General features: G+C 36.2%; 1 protein-coding gene across 2 annotated transcripts; it reads left to right on the top strand.

Annotated features, from left to right (window-relative positions):
- Positions 1-601: 601 nt before the first annotated feature.
- Positions 602-5,864, top strand: LOC126889802 (uncharacterized). 2 transcript variants are annotated; one of them, XM_050658442.1, is made up of 3 exons: positions 602-748; positions 1,034-1,377; positions 1,792-5,864. In XM_050658442.1, the coding sequence occupies exon 3, from the start codon at positions 1,940-1,942 to the stop codon at positions 5,747-5,749; it is 3,810 nt and encodes a 1,269-aa protein (XP_050514399.1). In that variant the 5' UTR covers positions 602-748; positions 1,034-1,377; positions 1,792-1,939; the 3' UTR covers positions 5,750-5,864. The 2 variants fall into 2 exon arrangements, with proteins under 2 accessions (XP_050514399.1, XP_050514400.1); XM_050658443.1 differs by lacking the exon at positions 602-748 and having other exon boundaries at positions 806-1,377.
- Positions 5,865-21,526: the final 15,662 nt, after the last annotated feature.

Genomic DNA, 21,526 nt, shown 5'->3' with positions numbered 1-21,526 from the left:
GGGTGAAGTACATAACAATGGGCCATGCTTAACATGTATAAAAATGCAATATAATCATCATCATCATCATGGCAATGGACCATTCTGGGATGAAGATCATGACAATGGGCCATTCTAGGGTGAAGTACATGACAATGGACCATTCTGGGATGAAGAGCATGACAATGGACCATTCTGGGGTGAAGTACATGACAATGGGCCATTCTTGGATGAAGAGCATGACAATGGGCCATTCTGAACATGTATAAAATGTGAAATGCTATACGATCATCATATATAGAGATGAAAATATAATATTTGTACAAAATTACGAACAATCAAACATTTTGAAATATTTACAAAAATATTTTAAGTTGTTTGTTAACATGCCGGATGCGTATGGTTGATAAGAAAGAATGTAGACGTTATTTTTGCAACAACAGGAAACCGCTAAAGATATGACAAGCCACAATGCTAAAAGGCCGGATGGAGTCGGATGATAATACGTAACCACAGTTGTTATTTGTGTAAATGTTATCGCATATTTTTAAAACCACAAGGTCTTGTTTTTGCAAAACATGGAAATCTTATCTCTGAAATGAACAACGTAGCCAGGAGAATGTAAACATGTGATCACGTTCGTGTTGCGTGGGGTAACGAGCTGCGGAATCCTTTAAAAACGGAGCAGCGCACTCCTTTGTCACAATCGACATCTGAAAGTCTTACAGTAAGTCATAACATAAGTTCGCAGTGAAAATAGTGAAGCAAGGTAAGCGATTTGTGTTGTTTATTTTTGAAATACGTATTTCTGAATGCAGTGTATACCTGTTTTTATTGCTAAATATTTGTTTAAGCATTGTTTTCATATTTTGATTTTACATAGTATAGTGTTCCTCTCTTTTCGTATTCAGATTTCATTCAATATTTTATTTAAAAAATGTTTACTTCATGTAACGTCTAACATAATTCACAGCTGTTCTCTCTCATCCTAATCGTTTAATGCATCTCCACATTTTCGTTGGGAAAAAAATAGAAAGTTTTCGTATTGTTGCAGATGGATCTAACCAAAATAAACAAATTCTCGCTTATTGCAGAGAGAAAGCCAGTCCAAAATTTGAGGGACCTACCTGTCGACACTCCATTTATAATTTACTCGGCGAAAATAGTAAAAAGCAAGTTTGGGGAGGTTGTATTGCTTGAACTAGAAGAAAGCGTGGTTTTCCTACCTGACAGAGTGACAGCAGACTATAAACCATTTGTGCAAGAATTTTCTAGCCAAAAATATTCTCTAGTCTACAAAGGCGCCATCAATACTGGAAAGCAACATCCTGGATCATCTTTTAAAGTTATTGAAAAGTAGAAGCAGTACACCATCCGGACAACAGTCTAGCTTTAGAGGTATGTACTCTTCGGTCTTTTTTGATAAATATTTTATTCTTTCAATTCTCTTTTGCTAATTATTTTCCAATTCCGTTTTTGTAATGTGTTTCATGCTATCTTGCAAAATAGTTTAGTTTCCCATTCTCTTTTTGCCAATTATCTGTTCTCCATCTCAGACGGACCTTGTCAATATATTTTCCATTCTATTTTTGACAATTATTATTTTTCATTTCAATTTTGCCATTTATTTTGTTCTCTTTTGCTAATTATTTTTGCGAAATATGTATGCTATTAATTTTATTCTTACAATTCATAGATTATTCTTCAATTATTTTTTATCCATTATCTTCGTCTATTAAATTTTTGTATTTTATTCTGTGCTGGCAATTATCTTACGGTGAATGCATTAGACTAAAACAAATTTTATTGTAGGTACATCCGCTGTAAACTAGCCCTCAGCAACAATCGTCTGGAACAACATCACCATAGCATCTCTCTGAACCAACCTCAAGATAGTAACAACGTCTGAAGCCGATAGGAAAAACAATAAGTGAGTTTTTATTTATTTTTTTATTCAATCATGAGTGGCATAGGAGAGATAAGTTGTGACATTGTACAAAATCTAATTAAAGCGCGAGATATTTTGTTTCAAAATTATACACCGCCAGAAGCAAATATTTGGCTAAAACATATTCTGAGACATTTAACATTGTTTAATAAAGCTATTCGGCTTGGAGACTTGGACATACCAAAATTGCGTCAATTGCAAACAAACGTTGGACACTTAAAAACAATTAAAGTGGAAATTCAAAATTTTTCTCATCACGTGGGTGCTGGCATTAATAAACGCAGCAAAGTTAAATGGGAGGAGGTAACTTCATCGTTTGCAAGTCGGGTTAGAACGGGAATAATTATTAATTTGACTCATAAGGACGTAATGCAATTTTTCGGTGATTGTTTCAAGCTTTTTAAAATTAGAATTAAAAATATTTTAAAAAAATTTAATGTAATAAAATGTAATACCGCTTTTTGTGGTCAGTTTATAAGAAAAGCAAATCAGGGGGAAAATAGTGAATTTAAATATTTTAACACAAAAAATGAAATCATAGACGCGGGGACAGACTTGACTTTGTGGTTCCACTCCAACGTAATTGATAAACTTATGGCGAAACTATCAGAGTTTGAGGAAAAGGGATCAGGGTGGGCTTTGGAAAAAATAATATCTTTGGAGGTTAATATTAACAAAAATGAAATCGGGAATGGGGCGTCATCCTTCATTAAGCTACCGGATCAAATCAGAAATAAAAACGCGTGTATCAATGTAAAAAACAATGATGAGGCGTGCTTTTTTTGGAGTATAGTTTCAGCGCTGTATCCCTCCAAAGCAAATTCTGATCGAACTAGTTCGTATCCACATTACACAACTGTCTTAAATGTTGATGGTTTGGAAACACCAATGACTATGGGAGGCATTTCGAAATTTGAGAAACAAAATGACATCTCTGTAAACGTATATGGGCTGAAAATGAATGTCGCTAAAGAAAGAACATTTTACGTAACAATACCGTTAAGGTTGTGTAAAATTAAATTAGCTAGACATGTAAATTTGCTGATGATACAAGATAAATATTTTCCAAAATTAAACGATTACGAGGCACCTATTGAGGATGATGAAATTGTAGATGTCAAATACCATTATTGCATGATAAAGAATCTGTCGCGGCTTTTATCTAGGCAAACAAGCAAGCATAGCCATAAAATATTTGTATGCGATAGATGCCTAAATTATTTTAGCAGTTTTGACAGACTAAATAATCATGCAAAATATTGTGAGAGAATCAACGACTGCAAAGTATCATTTCCACCATATCAACATGTTGAATTTAAAAATCATGCGTATAAGCAGACAACGCCTTTTGTTGTATATGCAGACTTTGAAGCAATGCTACAAAAAATTAAAAATGGGCCGCTTAAAAGTAAAACAATTAAACATCAGGAGCATAAAGCCTTTAGCGCCGGGTATTATGTCAAATGTTCTTACGATGAATCGTTATCTTTTTATCGAAGCTACGCAGGTACGGACTGTCTCGAATGGTATGCAAAGGAAATGGCGGAATTAGCAACATTGGTGAATGGAAAGATAAAGCATATTGTGCCTATGAATATTAAGCCAAACACTAATGGAGCAACTGATTGTCATATTTGCGAAAAACCATTTGTAGAAGAAGATGTGGTTGTTAAAGACCATTGCCACTTTACAGGAGCTTTCCGAGGATTTGCACACCAAGTGTGTAATCTTAACTTTAGAAAACAGTATGTTGTTCCGATTTTTTTTCATAATCTTAGCGGTTACGACTCACATTTCATGATAAGACAATTGGCGAAAAAAGGAAGTATCAGCCTACTCCCAATAAACAAGGAAAGATATATTTCCTTTACTCTGAACGATACACAATCCGCAGTTAAGTTGAGATTCGTTGATTCATTGAGATTTTTGAATTCCTCACTGGATAAACTGGCAACCACATTAAATACAGAAGATTTAAGGTACTTGGCTCGAGAATTTCCAAATGCTACCGCAGAACAAATAGAGTTATTGAGAAGAAAAGGCGTATTCCCATATGAACACATTGATTATATGGATAGGTTAAAGGAAACTCAACTCCCATCTATTGATAAATTTTATAGTTCGCTAACAAATGAAAGCATCTCTAAAGATATGTACCAACATGCGCAAAACGTTTGGCAATCATTTGATATTAAAAATATTTCGGAATATAGCTTGTTATACATGAAGACCGATATAATGTTGTTAACTTGCATCTTTGAAAATTTCCGACAAAAATGTCGAGGTACATACGGTCTTGATCCTGCCTGGTACTTCACTATGCCAGGTTTTTCGTGGGATGCCATGCTTAAATATACAGGTTGCAAATTGGAGTTGCTGCAGGATATCGATAAAATCATGTTTATCGAAAAATCTATTCGAGGTGGAATTAGTCAAGTGAGTAATCGATACTCGGAGGCTAATAACAAATATATGCCATCTTACGACTCCTCAAAGCCCAGCAAGTATGTGGTTTATTTAGACGTCAATAATCTTTACGGTTGGGCAATGTCCCAGTGTTTACCATATGCAAAGTTTGAGTGGGTGGACACTAACATCGATGTTCTTAGTATTCCAGACGATGGTGATACAGGATACATACTACAAGTTGACTTGGAGTACCCCGAACACTTGCATGATTTACACAAAGATTTTCCATTTTGTTGCGAACATCAAGTTCCATCAGGGTCAAAGTTTAAAAAACTTATGACTACGCTCCATAATAAAACAGAGTATACTTTGCATTACCGTAACCTGAAACAAGCTCTAAATGCAGGGCTGAAACTTACAAAAATCCATAAAGTGTTGAAATTTCAACAAAGCGCCTGGCTCAAACCATATATCGATCTTAATACAAAATTACGAACTGCAGCAACAACGGCATTTGAGAAAGACTTATACAAATTAGCTAACAATGCTATATTCGGTAAAACAATGGAGAACATACGCAAACACCGCATAGTAAAGCTTGTTTCTAAGTGGGAGGGGAGATATGGAGCCAAAAATTTAATTTCCAGCCCTCGATTTCACAACAGAACTATTTTTGATGAAAATCTGATGGCAATCGAGCTAAATAAAACAAATCTAACATTCAACAAACCATTGTACATTGGAATGTCTATTCTAGACATATCTAAGGTCTGCATGTATGATTTTCATTATAATTTGATGTTACCAACTATTGGAAATGAAAATTTAAAGCTGATGTATGGGGATACAGATAGTTTTGTCTATGAAGTAACATGTGATGATGTTTACAAGGATGTCATTCAAACAAATCTATCTAAATTCGACACATCGGACTATGCCAAGGATAACCCCTATAACATGCCACAAGTCAATAAAAAAGTGCTTGGCTTAATGAAGGATGAGGCTAATGGGCGCATCATTACTCATTTTGTAGGGCTTAGATCGAAAATGTACTCGTTTAAACTGCAATACACAAACGAGGAGCGGCAGACCTTGTGGCAAAAATACGAAAATACCATGGATGATGCCGCTATTGAAAAAATTGTAAATAACTTGGGTGTTACGAAAAAATCTAAAGGGGTTAAGTATTCGGTTGTAAAAAATGCGATTACATTCGAAGATTATGTGGAGTGCCTAAAAGAATTTACCACAAAAAGCGTTACACAATCAACATTTCGTTCCTACGCACACAACATGTTTACAATCACGCAGGAAAAAATCGCGTTGTCTCCGTATGATGATAAACGATGTTTGCAAAAAGACTCATATGACACTTTGCCTTGGGGCCACTATGCCACTACAATGATTGAATAAACTGATAATAAATGGAAAACTCGCTTATTATTCGTATACTTTTTTTTGTATATTGTTCAATTATTATCCATTGTATACCTTATGTAATTCATAGTAATAAAACTTTGTACACATATATTTTGGTTTTATTTAATAGAAATAAAAGACAACATATTTAATAATAATAATACCATTTATTTTTTACATACAATCTGTTAAGTCATTTACAAGTCTAATTTTATAATAAAATACATATTCTCTTAAAGCTAAACTTAACAAAGTATCTGAGCAAATAGCGCAATAGGTGTTAAAGGCTTCAACTGGGCCATACAAAGAGTCTTTGACACACAAATTTTTCTTAATGAAAGTTGAAATGTTTATATAGTATTCGCGAAATTGTAAACTCTTCAACAGCACCACTTTATGGGATATTATGCTCTGGTCCGCTTCTATAAGTTGAATGGCATCGTTTTCCCATAAAAAATATTCGACTCCAAATTTCTCAATGGTTACTAACTTTACATTCTCCATCACCAATTGTCGTAGTGTGTAGAAATCACCGCACTTTAATTCGATGGGGTCATACTCATCGGCAAAGGTAGGTAGGTCTGCTTGGAAAAAATCAACCAGTCTTTCTGTAAACCCCTCAATTATGGTTGCCCACTCGTTTGTGCGTAAACTGATTTTGTTACAAGTACCATGACGATACAGCATGATGGATGGTGAAAAATCTCGAGCTGGAGATAATCCAATTTTGATGTTGAAAGAGCTCATTGGATAGGTAGATTCTAATAAATAATATGGTTCATTTGTGGCGGCTTCTTCAAATTTTGCCAATACTCGATCTAATTCAGCATCAGGACTGGGTGGTTGACTGTCATCATCAACATATTCTACACTAAATGATTGACTATCGTAGCCGCTATCTTGAGAACACATGGTGCTGTAACTGAATATGCCGCTGTCAGGAGAACTCATCAGGTCTGTTGGAACTACGTATACAGGTTCGTTGTTGAGAGAATTTATACTGTTCTCTTCCCCCACTCTTGCGGTTAATCCTTTCCAAAAATGTAATGCTACGCGGTGTATCGAAATATAGATCCTTAAACTACATCTGAACTATTGATCCAACTGTTGTGTTTGTTATCCAGTCCTAGCCATTTAACATACATCTTGGTGCCTTTTCGTCTAAGTACTTTTTCAGCCAAGTAAATGTTGGGATTTTTCGTTTTCTGCAATTCCTCTTCGTAAAACCCACCGCTAATCGGCGCACCTTGCATGTCTTCGAGCAAGTAAGTTATAGGATTCGTTATCTTCACTTGTACAATTCTAAATAATTCTGTAGTCCAATTGGGTGTGTAGACCTTTTCAAAGAAATGTTTTGCCTGTGATACACGTACTGATCCATGTAAACTGAAATACTTGTACAACTTTGCTTTCAACGTTCTAATAACTCTTTCACAAATGGCAGCCTTCTTAATAACAGAATGCACAGGCGATCACCAAGGAGCACCTAAGACGTAAAGACGTCTACAGAGACATGTTAACAGACGATCACAAAAGAGTACCTGAAACATTGAGATGCCATCAGAGACACGCTAACATATGACTCCACAGGGTACCTGAGCCATTGAGATGCCATCAGAGACACGCTAACATATAACTACACAGGGTACCTGAAACATTCAGATGCCATCAGAGACACGCTAACAGATGACTACACAGGGTACCTGAGACATTGAGATGCCATCAGAGATACGCTAACATATAACTACACAGGGTACCTGAAACATTCAGATGCCATCAGAGACACGCTAACAGATGACTACACAGGGTACCTGAGATATTGAGATGCCATCAGAGACACGCTAACATATGACTCCACAGGGTACCTAAGACGTCATCAGAGACACGCTAACATATAACTACACAGGGTACCTGAGACGTATATAGACATCATCAGAGACACGCTAACAGATGACTACACAGGGTACCTGAGACATTGAGATGCCATCAGAGACACGCTAACATATAACTACACAGGGTACCTGAAACATTCAGATGCCATCAGAGACACGCTAACATATGACTACACAGGGTACCTGAGACATTGAGATGCCATCAGAGACACGCTAACATAAGACACATATGGCTACACAGGATACCTAAGACGTCATCAGAGACACGCTAACATATGACTCCACAGGGTACCTGAGCCATTGAGATGCCATCAGAGACACGCTAACATATAACTACACAGGGTACCTGAAACATTCAGATGCCATCAGAGACACGCTAACAGATGACTACACAGGGTACCTGAGACATTGAGATGCCATCAGAGACACGCTAACATATAACTACACAGGGTACCTGAAACATTCAGATGCCATCAGAGACACGCTAACAGATGACTACACAGGGTACCTGAGATATTGAGATGCCATCAGAGACACGCTAACATATGACTCCACAGGGTACCTAAGACGTCATCAGAGACACGCTAACATATAACTACACAGGGTACCTGAGACGTATATAGACATCATCAGAGACACGCTAACAGATGACTACACAGGGTACCTGAGACATTGAGATGCCATCAGAGACACGCTAACATATAACTACACAGGGTACCTGAAACATTCAGATGCCATCAGAGACACGCTAACATATGACTACACAGGGTACCTGAGACATTGAGATGCCATCAGAGACACGCTAACATAAGACACATATGGCTACACAGGATACCTAAGACGTCATCAGAGACACGCTAACATATGACTCCACAGGGTACCTGAGCCATTGAGATGCCATCAGAGACACGCTAACATATAACTACACAGGGTACCTGAAACATTCAGATGCCATCAGAGACACGCTAACATATGACTACACAGGGTACCTGAGACATTGAGATGCCATCAGAGACACGCTAACATATAACTACACAGGGTACCTGAAACATTCAGATGCCATCAGAGACACGCTAACAGATGACTACACAGGGTACCTGAGATATTGAGATGCCATCAGAGACACGCTAACATATGACTCCACAGGGTACCTAAGACGTCATCAGAGACACGCTAACATATAACTACACAGGGTACCTAAGACGTATATAGACATCATCAGAGACACGCTAACAGATGACTACACAGGGTACCTGAGACATTGAGATGCCATCAGAGACACGCTAACATATAACTACACAGGGTACCTGAAACATTCAGATGCCATCAGAGACACGCTAACATATGACTACACAGGGTACCTGAGACATTGAGATGCCATCAGAGACACGCTAACATAAGACACATATGGCTACACAGGATACCTAAGACGTCATCAGAGACACGCTAACATATGACTCCACAGGGTACCTGAGCCATTGAGATGCCATCAGAGACACGCTAACATATAACTACACAGGGTACCTGAAACATTCAGATGCCATCAGAGACACGCTAACATATGACTACACAGGGTACCTGAGACGTATATAGACATCATCAGAGACACGCTAACATAAGACACATATGACTACACAGGGTACCTGAGACATTGAGATGCCATCAGAGACACGCTAACATATAACTACACAGGGTACCTGAAACATTCAGATGCCATCAGAGACACGCTAACAGAGGTATCCATACAAGCATTTAAAGTTGAGGCTTCAGTTACCATCATGTCTTCAAGTAGTGCAGTTCAAGTAAAAAAACTCGCAGCAATTGTGAGAGAAAAGTACAAAGCTCTTAGAAGAATGCAAGCAGATGAAAAATAACTTCTACAGTCAACGTTTAAACCAATAACTACTCCTCTTAAAGAAATAACCAATTATATGAATGAAAATGTCTCTAAACCAGATCTCAACGAAGATGACTCACAAACTAATCAACCATCACAGACAAGTGAGGTCGACTCTCTACATACGCTAACATCGTACAACCCTTATTTAGAAACATATACGCAAGATTTAGGGAATACTGACCAGATATTCGGTCCCACGTTTAACTGGGAGATGGGAGAATGGACGATTGGTAATAAAATAATTGAGTTCGGTAAAGATAACATTCAAATAGATTCGCACATTTTTAAAGCTACACCTGGCCTGTACGAACTGATCTTCGCGAAAGAACCTACACAATATACTCTAGACGATCAAAAAATTTACAAAACTCTTCTGGACTTATCAGAAGTACATAAGGATGGACGAGGGCACCTACGTCACCAATCTCGCACAACAAAATACGAAAAAATTATTAAGCCAATGTATCTAGGAAAAAGAAGAAGAAGAACACAGGTCTTACATGGTACCGCAAAAATGTCGAACCCGACGCAGAAAATACATCAGACATACAACAACAGTGTAAAAGAAGACATATATCACAGAAGGAACAAGATGCAAAGAACATGCAGATACAAGGTTCAAAGATACGTCACCAATCTCGCACAACAAAATATGAAAAAAATATTAAGCCAATGTATCTAGGAAAAAGAAGAAGACAGGTCTTACATGGCACCGCAAAAAATGTCGAACCCGACGCAGAAAATACATCAGACATACAACAACAGTGTAAAAGAAGATATATATCACAGAAGGGACAAGATGCAAAGGACATGCAGATAAAAGGTTCAAAGATAAACCGTGATGATGTTCCCTCCAGACCTCTTGAAACACGGGATCGTGATATAGCAAATAAGCAGGTACTTAACGAACTGCAAGAAATATGGTTTCAGTATAACAAATATGGCGATCCGAACATGCTTGTGAAAGGGCTTAAAATTCTTTCAAAAGCCGATGTTTTAACCGGAAAAGAAGCATCTGAAATTATAGACGAACTGAGGTACCTCAATATTATTCAATAAAAACATACGCATACGTAAAAAAAAAATAAACAAAAAAAATTTATAGAACTGCCGAGAAATTTCAGATTTTAAGTTCATTTTTCCAAATAGCAGATAAGCCGTATGATAAGCGGGCTGATAGAATACGAGACACCATTGTTTAACCGCTATGCCGTTAGATCCATGGATGAAAATTTTAAAATAAATTGGCTAGGGCATATAGTATTGTTAATTACTAACTTTACCAGTGTACTAGTATGAAATAATTGAAATAAAAATAATAAAAATAACGCATACTGTTTTCATTTACTGACCGTGCGGTTTTTCATATCCTGTTGTTGTTAAAAAATTACGTCTACAATCTTTTCTTATCAGAGGCTTCATCCGGTATACAGGCATTCTTTTGCTTATTTGATTTTATTGTTTAAAAAATACTTGCTTCTACTTCTAAATTTTTCAAGAACATTCATTTTCTGTCTACGATTTGGACAATTGTATACATGAATGGACAGTATACACTAGAATTTGTCATTAGGTTCGTATTTCTACTTCAAGTCCATTGTGAACGCTGGCTATTAACATGGTAATGCTTATGGCGCTTCAGAATAGTTCTTCCTCTTCGTGAGCACATTTGACAGCATCCAGGCCTCCATATTTCCAGATAAATTTTTCCTTAGAGATATAATGTGTATTAGTATAAGAGTAGTAAGAATTTGTTGTTTTTAGTCATAAATAATGAGCGTATCACACGTGGTCAGCCATTATCGTAATATATGTGAAAAGACCTTTCTACTAGTATGTATCTCCACAGGGAGAAGAAGAGGCTGCAAATGACAAGACGGCGTTGAAGTTAGCAAAACTTTTGTATTAATAAAAACAAAAAATGTATTAGGTGGTCACCAAAAAGAGTATCTACGTAAATGTATCTATAAGATTGACTGTTTTTTAATATCGCCCATTGAAACATCGGGAAATCGAAAAAATTTTAAAATATAATATTTTAGCGGTAATCAATGAAGCCAGCCCGCTAAGATAACAATTTGCTGTTTTTGTTAAACCATTTTGCGATCATCTTATGGCAATAAATTCTACTGTTACAGGGGTGATAATAAAAGTTATACAATGGAAATATTATGTTGATTCAGAGAAAAAATATATCAGGGTTCATTAAGTAAATTATGAGAGGTTAATGAAAAGGTGGTTTGTTTTATCACTGTATTTTAAACTAAGTGCTATTTACTTCGTTTAGTGTATCGATATCCCGAAGGGTGTAGAAGTGAAATCATCAAACCTTCCTTTTTAAAGAATTTGGTTGAGCTTGGTTGTATTAACATGCTGATCTGGTCTTCTTATGCGACTACCGGGAATGGGTATAGGTCCGCAAAATTGAGTGAGTTAGTATTTGCTGGAGATCAAACTGCGATAAGAGATTTTTCTATGCTGATGGGTTTGTTTTAACGTCAATAAATAAGCATTTACAGTTCAACCACGTTATGGCAATGTAGCATGTATCTTTGGAACGGATAATCAGAAATCAATGTATGACCCATCACAGTAAAAGATTTTGAATGACAAATTACGTTATGATGTCTGTTTTAACAACATGTTATGTGTAAGGCCTTTTTGGTACCATAAAAGTACATTTTGTATCAATATAGTACATTGAGAATTTGTCGTTTTTTGTTGTTTTCCGCCATAAATAATAACCGTAACATACTTGGTCAGTGATTTTCTTAATATGTATGAAAAGACCTTTCTAATGATATATTGCACGGAGCACTTGGTACAAAATTGAGCGAATTAGGATTTGCTAGAGATCAAACTGCGATAAGAGATTTTTCTATGCCAATGGTTTTGTTTTAACGTCAATAACAATAAATAAGCATTTACAGTTCAACCAAGTTATCCCTTAGGCCGTTATGGCAATGTACCATGTATCTTTGGAATGGATAATCAGAAATCAATGTGTGACCCATCAAATTAAAGGATTTTGAATGATGAATTACGTTATGATGTCTGCTTTAACACCATGTCATGTATAACGCCTTTTTGGCATTCTATTTTATATTATTCGCATTATATGTCAAATCTTATCATGTAGCACCTCAAATTACAGGATTTTGAATGATAAATTACGTTATGATGTCTGTTTTAACAACATGTTATGTATAAGGCCTCTTTTACCCTCTATCTTATATTATTCGCATTATATGTAGAATCTTATCATGTAGCACCTCAAATTACAGGATTTTGAATGGCAAATTACGTTATGATGTCTGTTTTAACAGCATGTTATGTATAAGGTCTCTTTGGCACTCTATCATATGCTTTATGTGATTATATATAAATTGATGACGTGCTTTTTCTTTACGACAATACTGTTAGATATGTCTTTATACATGAACAAAAGTTTTTTCGTCTATATTCTACCTAGGTATACTCTAAGTGTATATAATTTTTTTTCTCAATATATCTGATACATAATACCTTTAAATATGGTCCTCTTTTTGGAGTATAAAAAGGTCGGTCGACTTTTAACCCGCACGAAACACCTTATTTAGTGATCAAGTCTTATATTACATGAAGATTCAAATATTCTCTTTACAATTTCAAAAATAATTTTTAGAATTAAGATAAATACAGATGCTAATATTACACACGACATTGCAAAGACATTGTCTATTTCACTTTTCATATTCTCGCTGTTTGTGTTGTTGCTGGCCCCCATGGTGTAGGCTGAATACGTCTCAATGGATATGTAGCTTGTGGAACTTTTCGAAAGGCGTAAAGACCTTGCTGATGCTGCTGCTCCTGCTGTCGATTCACCTCTTCCGGCTTCCACGTTTTGTCTTCAATATGCAAACAATTGAATTGTCTATTAATGTGTTTTACATCCTCATACGATTTAATGTCTTTATTTAACTGGTTGAGTTTACTTTGAAATTCCATTACCCTATGTATGTACCCGATGGGGCTCATACTAGTACTGATCATGTTCTGCGTGAAATGTCTCACTAAATTTCAACTTTGGAGCACACCTCCTGCGTCGAACGTCGTGTAAATGTCACATCATTCACGTTCAAATGTCACGTTATTTTACGTCACGTTATTTTACGTCACGTTATTTTACGTCACGTTATTTTACGTCACGTTAGGCACTGTCATGTTCTGTTAGGCATTATACGGAAAAGAAGAAGAAGAATTGACAGTTAATATTGAACGTTGACAAAAGAAGAATTGACAGTTGGCTTCTGTGTCGCCACCGCTTTCATTTGACACCCCCTACGTCAAAATCGGACCATTAGAAAAGAAGATATGATAGAGTGCCGTTTTGGCAATTGCGCTGCATGTTTACATTCTCCTGGTTACGTTGTTAATTTCAGAGATAAGATTTCCATGTTTTGCAAAAACAAGACCTTGTGGTTTTAAAAATATGCGATAACATTTACACAACTAACAACTGTGGTTACGTATTATCAGTTTCTTCATCCGGCCTTTTAGCATTGAGGTTTGTCATATCTTTAGCGGTTTCCTGTTGTTGCAAAAATAGTTTCCTGACAAACATGAAAACAAGACCTTGTGGTTTTAAAAATATGCGATAACATTTACACAAATAACAACTGTGGTTACGTATTATCATCCGACTCCATCCGGCCTTTTAGCATTGTGGCTTGTCATATCTTTAGCGGTTTCCTGTTGTTGCAAAAATAGTTTCCTGACAAACATGAAAACAAGACCTTGTGGTTTTAAAAATATGCGATAACATTTACACAAATAACAACTGTGGTTACGTATTATCATCCGACTCCATCCGGCCTTTTAGCATTGTGGCTTGTCATATCTTTAGCGGTTTCCTGTTGTTGCAAAAATAACGTCTACATTCTTTCTTATCAACCATACGCATCCGGCATGTTAACAAACAACTTAAAATATTTTTGTAAATATTTCAAAATGTTTGATTGTTCGTAATTTTGTACAAATATTATATTTTCATCTCTATATATGATGATCGTATAGCATTTCACATTTTATACATGTTCAGAATGGCCCATTGTCATGCTCTTCATCCAAGAATGGCCCATTGTCATGTACTTCACCCCAGAATGGTCCATTGTCATGCTCTTCATCCCAGAATGGTCCATTGTCATGTACTTCACCCTAGAATGGCCCATTGTCATGATCTTCATCCCAGAATGGTCCATTGCCATGATGATGATGATGATTATATTGCATTTTTATACATGTTAAGCATGGCCCATTGTTATGTACTTCACCCTAGAATGGCCCATTGTCATGATCTTCATCCCAGAATGGTCCATTGTCATGATGATGATTATACATGTTAAGCATGGCCCATTGTTATGTACTTCACCCTAGAATGGTCCATTGTCATGATCTTCATCCCAGAATGGTCCATTGTCATGATGATGATTATATTGCATTTTTATACATGTTAAGAATGGTCCATTGCCTCTTGCCTTATCACAATCTTCCTACGACCGTCTGGTCATTGTTAGCCGCTTCTTTCTTCAACGTATGATGCCAAGGACCCTGATGGATGCCCCCGATGGTCGAGAATCGGTATGCTGGACCATGATGAGCGGGAATCGGTATGCCGATTCTGGATCATGATGAGCGGGAATCGGTATGCCGACTCTGGATCATGATGAGCGGGAATCGGTATGCCGACTCTGGATCATGATGAGCGGGAATCGGTATGCCGATTCTGGATCATGATGAGCGGGAATCGGTATGCCGATTCTGGATCATGATGAGCGGGATTCGGCCTACCATGTCGGTGAGCAGGAGTCGGCGCGAGCGGGATTCGGCCTACCATGTTTCCCACGGTGAGCGGGAGTCGGCCCTATATACCTACTTATCTCAGACCCCAAGGGTCGTACGACCTAAAATTTTTTTTAGAAGTTGTGTATTTTAACCAGCTTTCCGTATTTTTTATTGCCATTTAATTTGATCTAATTTCTACGAAATTATTGTAATTGTTTATAAGCTTAAAAACTGCTATTTATTAACAAATAATTTTGTGTACGTATATGTAATTTTTTATGCTTTTTTTTTCATAGGCTATTAGTATATATCTTAACGAAGGAAATGAGCTCCGGATTATTGAGATACATTCAGCTATATTAACTGGACCAGCCTCAGAAATTAGCTCGTCTTTCAAAAAAATTTATAAACAAATTCAATTTTGCGAAAACTATTAAACACATCTGGACCATTTTTTGCACACCATTCAAACACCATAATGCCCTCAAGTTTAGGTATATTAAAACATATTCTAATAAACAATAAAATTGTTATTAACAATATTAAAAAACAATGATTTTGTCGTCTGTTTTCCAGTAACTTTTTTGTTTATTAACCGATTTTCATTTAGCGTATCTCATTCGATATATCTTTTTATTCTAAAAAAGTTACCTGTGAACGTCAAATCTCTAAATAAACAAGTTTTTAAGTTATGAGCACAAAACTAAGTTTGACGTTTTGATTGTTTATTTAAAAATTGTTCCACTAAAAAATTTACGAATCCCAAAATAATAGTCTTTTTGTAATATCTCATACTACACATTTCAACTGTCAAACCTCGTCTTTTCCGTTATGTCTAGAAAAAACCTAACTTGATTGGCCTATTCTACGAACTCTGCAAAAATGTACAGATTTCAGCAAAAGCATAAAATATAGCAAGGTATAGTTAGACACCGAAGGAGGTCTATGTTTAGAGATGCACGTGATTAGTTGAATGATGATAATGATCCTGCGTACAAAAATAAGAATTTATAATGGATCGGTTAAGGATAAAATCGACCAGTAATACAGTGTAGGAATTTTTACCAGGAATTGTAACAGTTGCATAAATATAATTACATATGTAATATGTATATGACATGAGCCGGTCATGTCAAAAGGAAATAATAGCGTGTGGTCAGGTTGGTATTAATGGACAACCCAACATAAAAGATACCGCAGGAAGGCAAGGGTTACGGTAGAGTGATAATATTACAGTAGATTTATATCATCATATCAGTATTAATCTCCTTTACCAAAATGTATTGCCTAGGCCTGTCCCCCAGGTCTTCTTTGGCCTTTCTTTCTTACTCCTTCTAGGAATCTGCACTTCAGCAATTCTTAGTATTGGGTGACTAACGTCTTGACATTAAACATGACCAAACCATCTTAACCTATGCTCTCTCATTTTGGCAACAATTGGTGCTGCACCTAGACTTCTCTTAATATACTTATTTTTAGTTTTTTCCTTTTTTGTCACTCCACTCATCTATCTAAGCATTCTCATTTCCGCCACATGTATTCGTTGTTCCTCTTTCTTCTTACTGCCCAACATTCAGTTCCGTACATCACAGCCGGTCTTATGGCTGTTTTATAGAATTTTCCCTTTAGCTTCATTGAAATTTTTCTGTCACACAACACACCACTTGCTTCCTTCCACTTCATCCATCCAACCCTAATTCTACTGCATGCATCTCTATCTATTTCTCAATTACTCTGTAATACAGATCCTATGTACTTAAAAATATTGCTTTTCACAATCATTCCACCCTATAAAGATATCATTTTATTTGTAGTAACTCCATATTTAGAAAGAGCCATGGAAAGAAAAATGCTGAACATTAAATTATCAGACAGGAAAAGAAACGAATGGATCCGTAACAAAACAAAAGTGAAAGACGTCTCTACCCAAGTAGCAAAGCTTAAATGGAAGTTCGCCGGACACACCCTACGGCAGAAGGATGAAAGATGGACTAAGATGGTAATACATTGGAGACCATGGAACCACAAACGAAAAAGGGGAAGGCCACAGATACGATGGTCAGATGACCTGAAGAAACACACTGGGTCAAAATGGATGCAAATTGCCCAAGATAGAGAGGCATGGAAGAAGGAAGAGGAGGCCTATATCCAAGGATGGATGTTTAGGGCTGATTAGATAGATAGAGAACTCCATATTTAAATGAACATTCCAAATATTCTGCTTTTGTCCTTCTAAATCTTTTTCCTTTAGGGCTTGTCCACACTTTTTCAGTTTTTGTTATAAATCGCTTTCACTATTTTCTACTTACACTACATATATCATCAACATATATATTAAGCACCATGAAATGGTACCTATTCTGTAGTTTCGGTGTTATCTGATCCAAAACGAGAATAAATAACAATAAATACAGTTACAGAATAAACGACACTGCCTTATTTGTCATTCACTCTTCCTCCATCTTCGACATGCAAATGACATAGTACCGGCATTTGTTAATTTTCATCTGTTTTGTCCTTTGTCCAATGTGTGTTTTATGTTATGTGTTAATTTGCCAAGTCATCTCTCTTACTGAACAAATGTCACGGCATTTTGCTAGGATAACTTCCTGATTTGACGAAGAGACGAACTAAGTCTACGTTATTGTGATTTTTTACTTCACATCAATCTCGATTTTTTGTCAAAATTTTTCCAACTATTTGTTTTGTTACAATGGCGTTTCTTTGGCTTATTTCAGACGCCCCTGATTATGTTCTAGGAGCAAAAGTATTCTAGGGCAAGATTTAATAAACTAGGATATCTGCCGTTTGTTTCCATAAATTTAATATATTCGAGCATTCAGTCTACTCCTATTTTATATTATTGTTAATATGATATGTTTGCGATCAGTTGGGAGCACCGATAAAATCTGTACGACAGGACCAATGGTCGGTTGTATTCGATGGGTTTTTCTATAATTCCTTTTAGGCAATAAAGGTGATCGTTGGTAAACATCTAATTTTATTTTCAGTTTACTTGTTACTACCAATCACTTATGGGCTGAGGAATATCCACCATTGGAGCTTATTTTTTGCATCAGTTTTTAGTAAATTTATAGCTTGGAATAATTGATGATCATTTTATCCATCCATATTTCTTCTCACAATGACCAACAGGTGAATCTTACCCAATTTTTCTACAGGAAGATTTATCTATTCCTTTTAAAGAAATTCTTATACAGCTGAGACAACACATATGACTCAGGCACGATGGTGCACCACCCCATTTAGCATTAGTGTATAAAAATAATCGCTTAGATACAGTATATCCAAAGCTTTGGATAAGTTGGAGAGGTACAAAACATGGGCCTACTCGATGGTTAGATTTAAATATTCTAGATTTTTTTCTACTGCCTAAAACCCACCAAATTTAGTTTGCATATCGGAACCGGTTTTAGAAAAATAAATAAATCGTTAGTTTGTAAGAAAAAGTTTCATCCCCGTACTTCGAAAACGAAGCATTTGTGGACTTAAGTTTGTATAGCAAATTGTCAGTATTTTTCACGCAGAATCACCTCCTGAAGTTTGTCACAGTTATTTTCTAACACCTTGTATAAACAAAAACTGAAAATCATCTTCTTCTTCAAGTGCCATCTTCGTTACGAAGGTTGGCGATCATCAGGGCTATACGTATTTTCAAAACTGCTGACCGAAACAATTCGTTGTTGCTACAGCTATATCATTCCCGTAGATTCTTTAGCCAGGAGTTTCGTCTTCTTCCTATGAACATTTTCCCTGCTATCTTCCCCTGCATAATTATTCGAAGCAGTTCATATCTTTCGGCTCTTGTAATGTGTCCCAAGTATTGCAGTTTTCGTTTTTTGATCGTAAATATAACTTCCTTTTCTTTATTCATTCTTCTCAAGACCTCGACGTTTGTGACTCTCTCCGTCCATGATATTCTCAAGATTCTGCGATACATCCATAGTTTAAATGCCTCTAATTTTTTGGTATCAATCTTTTTCAGCGTCCATGACTCCATTCCGTAGAATAGCACAGAAAGTACGTAACATCTCATCAGGCGAAGTTTCATTTCAAGGCTCAAATCTCTTCCACAGACCACTCTCTTCATTTTAGTGAATATGGATCTGGCTTTTTCTATTCTTATTTTGATTTCTGCTGAGCTATCGTTGTCTTCATTTATTAAAGTGCCTAAATATTTGTATTTGCTAACTCGATCGATAATTTCATTGTGTAAATATAAATTTTGGACATTTCGTGTTGATTTCGATATTACCATAAATTTAGTTTTTTTTTGTTCAAAGATAGTCCATATTCTTCGCTGCAGTCTTCTATCTTATTCACCAATGTCTGTAGCTCTTCAAGTGTTTCTACGATCAGAACGGTGTCGTCGGCAAATCTCAGATTGTTTAATCTAACACCATTTATTTTAATACCTATGGATTGCTCAGAGAGTGTTCTATTCATTACGTCTTCGGAATAGAGATTAAACAGGGTTGGTGACAGTATACACCCTTGTCTCACACCTCGCTTTATTTCAATTTCTTCAGTGGTATTATTCTCTACTCTCACTACTGATCTCTGATTGTAGTACGTATTTGCTATTAGTCGGATGCCAATTATCAAAGGCCTTGTTATAATCTATGAAACACATGAATACATCTTGATTTATGTGAAGACATCTTTGAGACATAACGTTCAGTGCAAACAACGCCTCTCTTGTTCCGAGTCCATTTCGGAACCCAAACTGGGTATCATTGATGTCCATTTCCAGTTTTCTGTGTACTCTAGTGTGTATAATTTTCAGGAATATTTTCAGTACATGGCTCATCAAACTGATTGTACGGTAATCACTAGATTGTTTGGCATTCATCTTTTTTCGTATAATAACAAAGGTGGATAAAAGCCATTCTTGTGGTATTTTCCCTGATGTATAAATGCTATTCAAAAATTTAACTAAAATGTTGATCGATTCTTCTTCTATCAGTTTAACGATTTCCGTTGGTATTTCAGCTGGACCTGGGGCTTTACCGTTTTTCATTCTTTTTAGTGCGTACATGACTTCCTCTTCCATTATTTCTGGACCTTCGTCTCCTTGTATGTTACTTAGTTCAGATTGTTGTCTATCATCTCAAAGAGTTCTTCAACATAGTTTTTCCATGTCTTCAACTGTTCTTCTAGTTGTGTTATTATGTTTCCGTTGACATTATACAGGATATTTGGCTGCTTAAGTTTTTGTGCACCTGCAAGTTCTTTCACTTTTTTATGTACATTAAAAATATCATGTTTTGCCTGCAATTGATCTATTTCTTCACATTTTCTTTAATAAAAATCTTCCTTTGCTATTCTGATTTATTTTTTGATTTCTTTCTGTATTTGCTTATACCTTTGTTCGTTTCTTCCTTTCATTATTCTCCGATTGTCCATGAGAAGAAGGATTTTATCAGTCATCTATCTTTTCTTTTTTTTGGTTACTCTTCAGTCAGAATTTTCTTCGCAGGACTTGTTATCGCCATTTTTACGTTTTGCCATTTTTTATCTATGTGGTTCCTTGGCTGAGATGTTTCTTTTTCATGAAGTATTTTCAAATTAATATTAATACATCTTTGCAGTTCCTCCGTTACCTCCAGGTTACATATACATGACGTCTATCTGGTTTGCTCTTCTTTTCTGCTCCAATCTTTTTAGTTTAATACTCATTTGCGCTATTAGAGGGTTATGGTCTGAATAGACATCTGCGCCTGGGTAAGCCTTAACGGATTTTAAGGAGTTTCTGTATCGTTCGTTTATCAGTAAAAAATCAATCTGGTTTCGTATTATTCTTTCGCCATTGTCCTGGGGTGATTTCCACGTATAAAGTCTTCTCTTTGGTAAGTTGAAGAATGTATTAGATACAATCATGTTATTCTCCTGACAGAATTGAAGCAGTCTGTCACCTCGTTCATTTCTTTTACCGAGTCCGTATTCTCCTACATGTTTGCCACTTTTTCCTTTACCAATTTTTGAAAATCATCAGTTGGCGAGAAAAACGAAAACAGATTACTGGGAAAGATTCACAAAAGGACTAGAGCTGGATTTCTACGGACAACAGAAATAAGTATTGCGCTTCATAAGACAACCAAGAAGCGAAATTAAAGAACTAGTTGAAATAGAACA

The sequence above is a fragment of the Diabrotica virgifera genome, chromosome 8 (assembly GCF_917563875.1).
Source record: "Diabrotica virgifera virgifera chromosome 8, PGI_DIABVI_V3a".
NCBI lineage: Eukaryota > Metazoa > Arthropoda > Insecta > Coleoptera > Chrysomelidae > Diabrotica > Diabrotica virgifera.
This window is presented reverse-complemented; position numbering and strand designations above follow the sequence as displayed.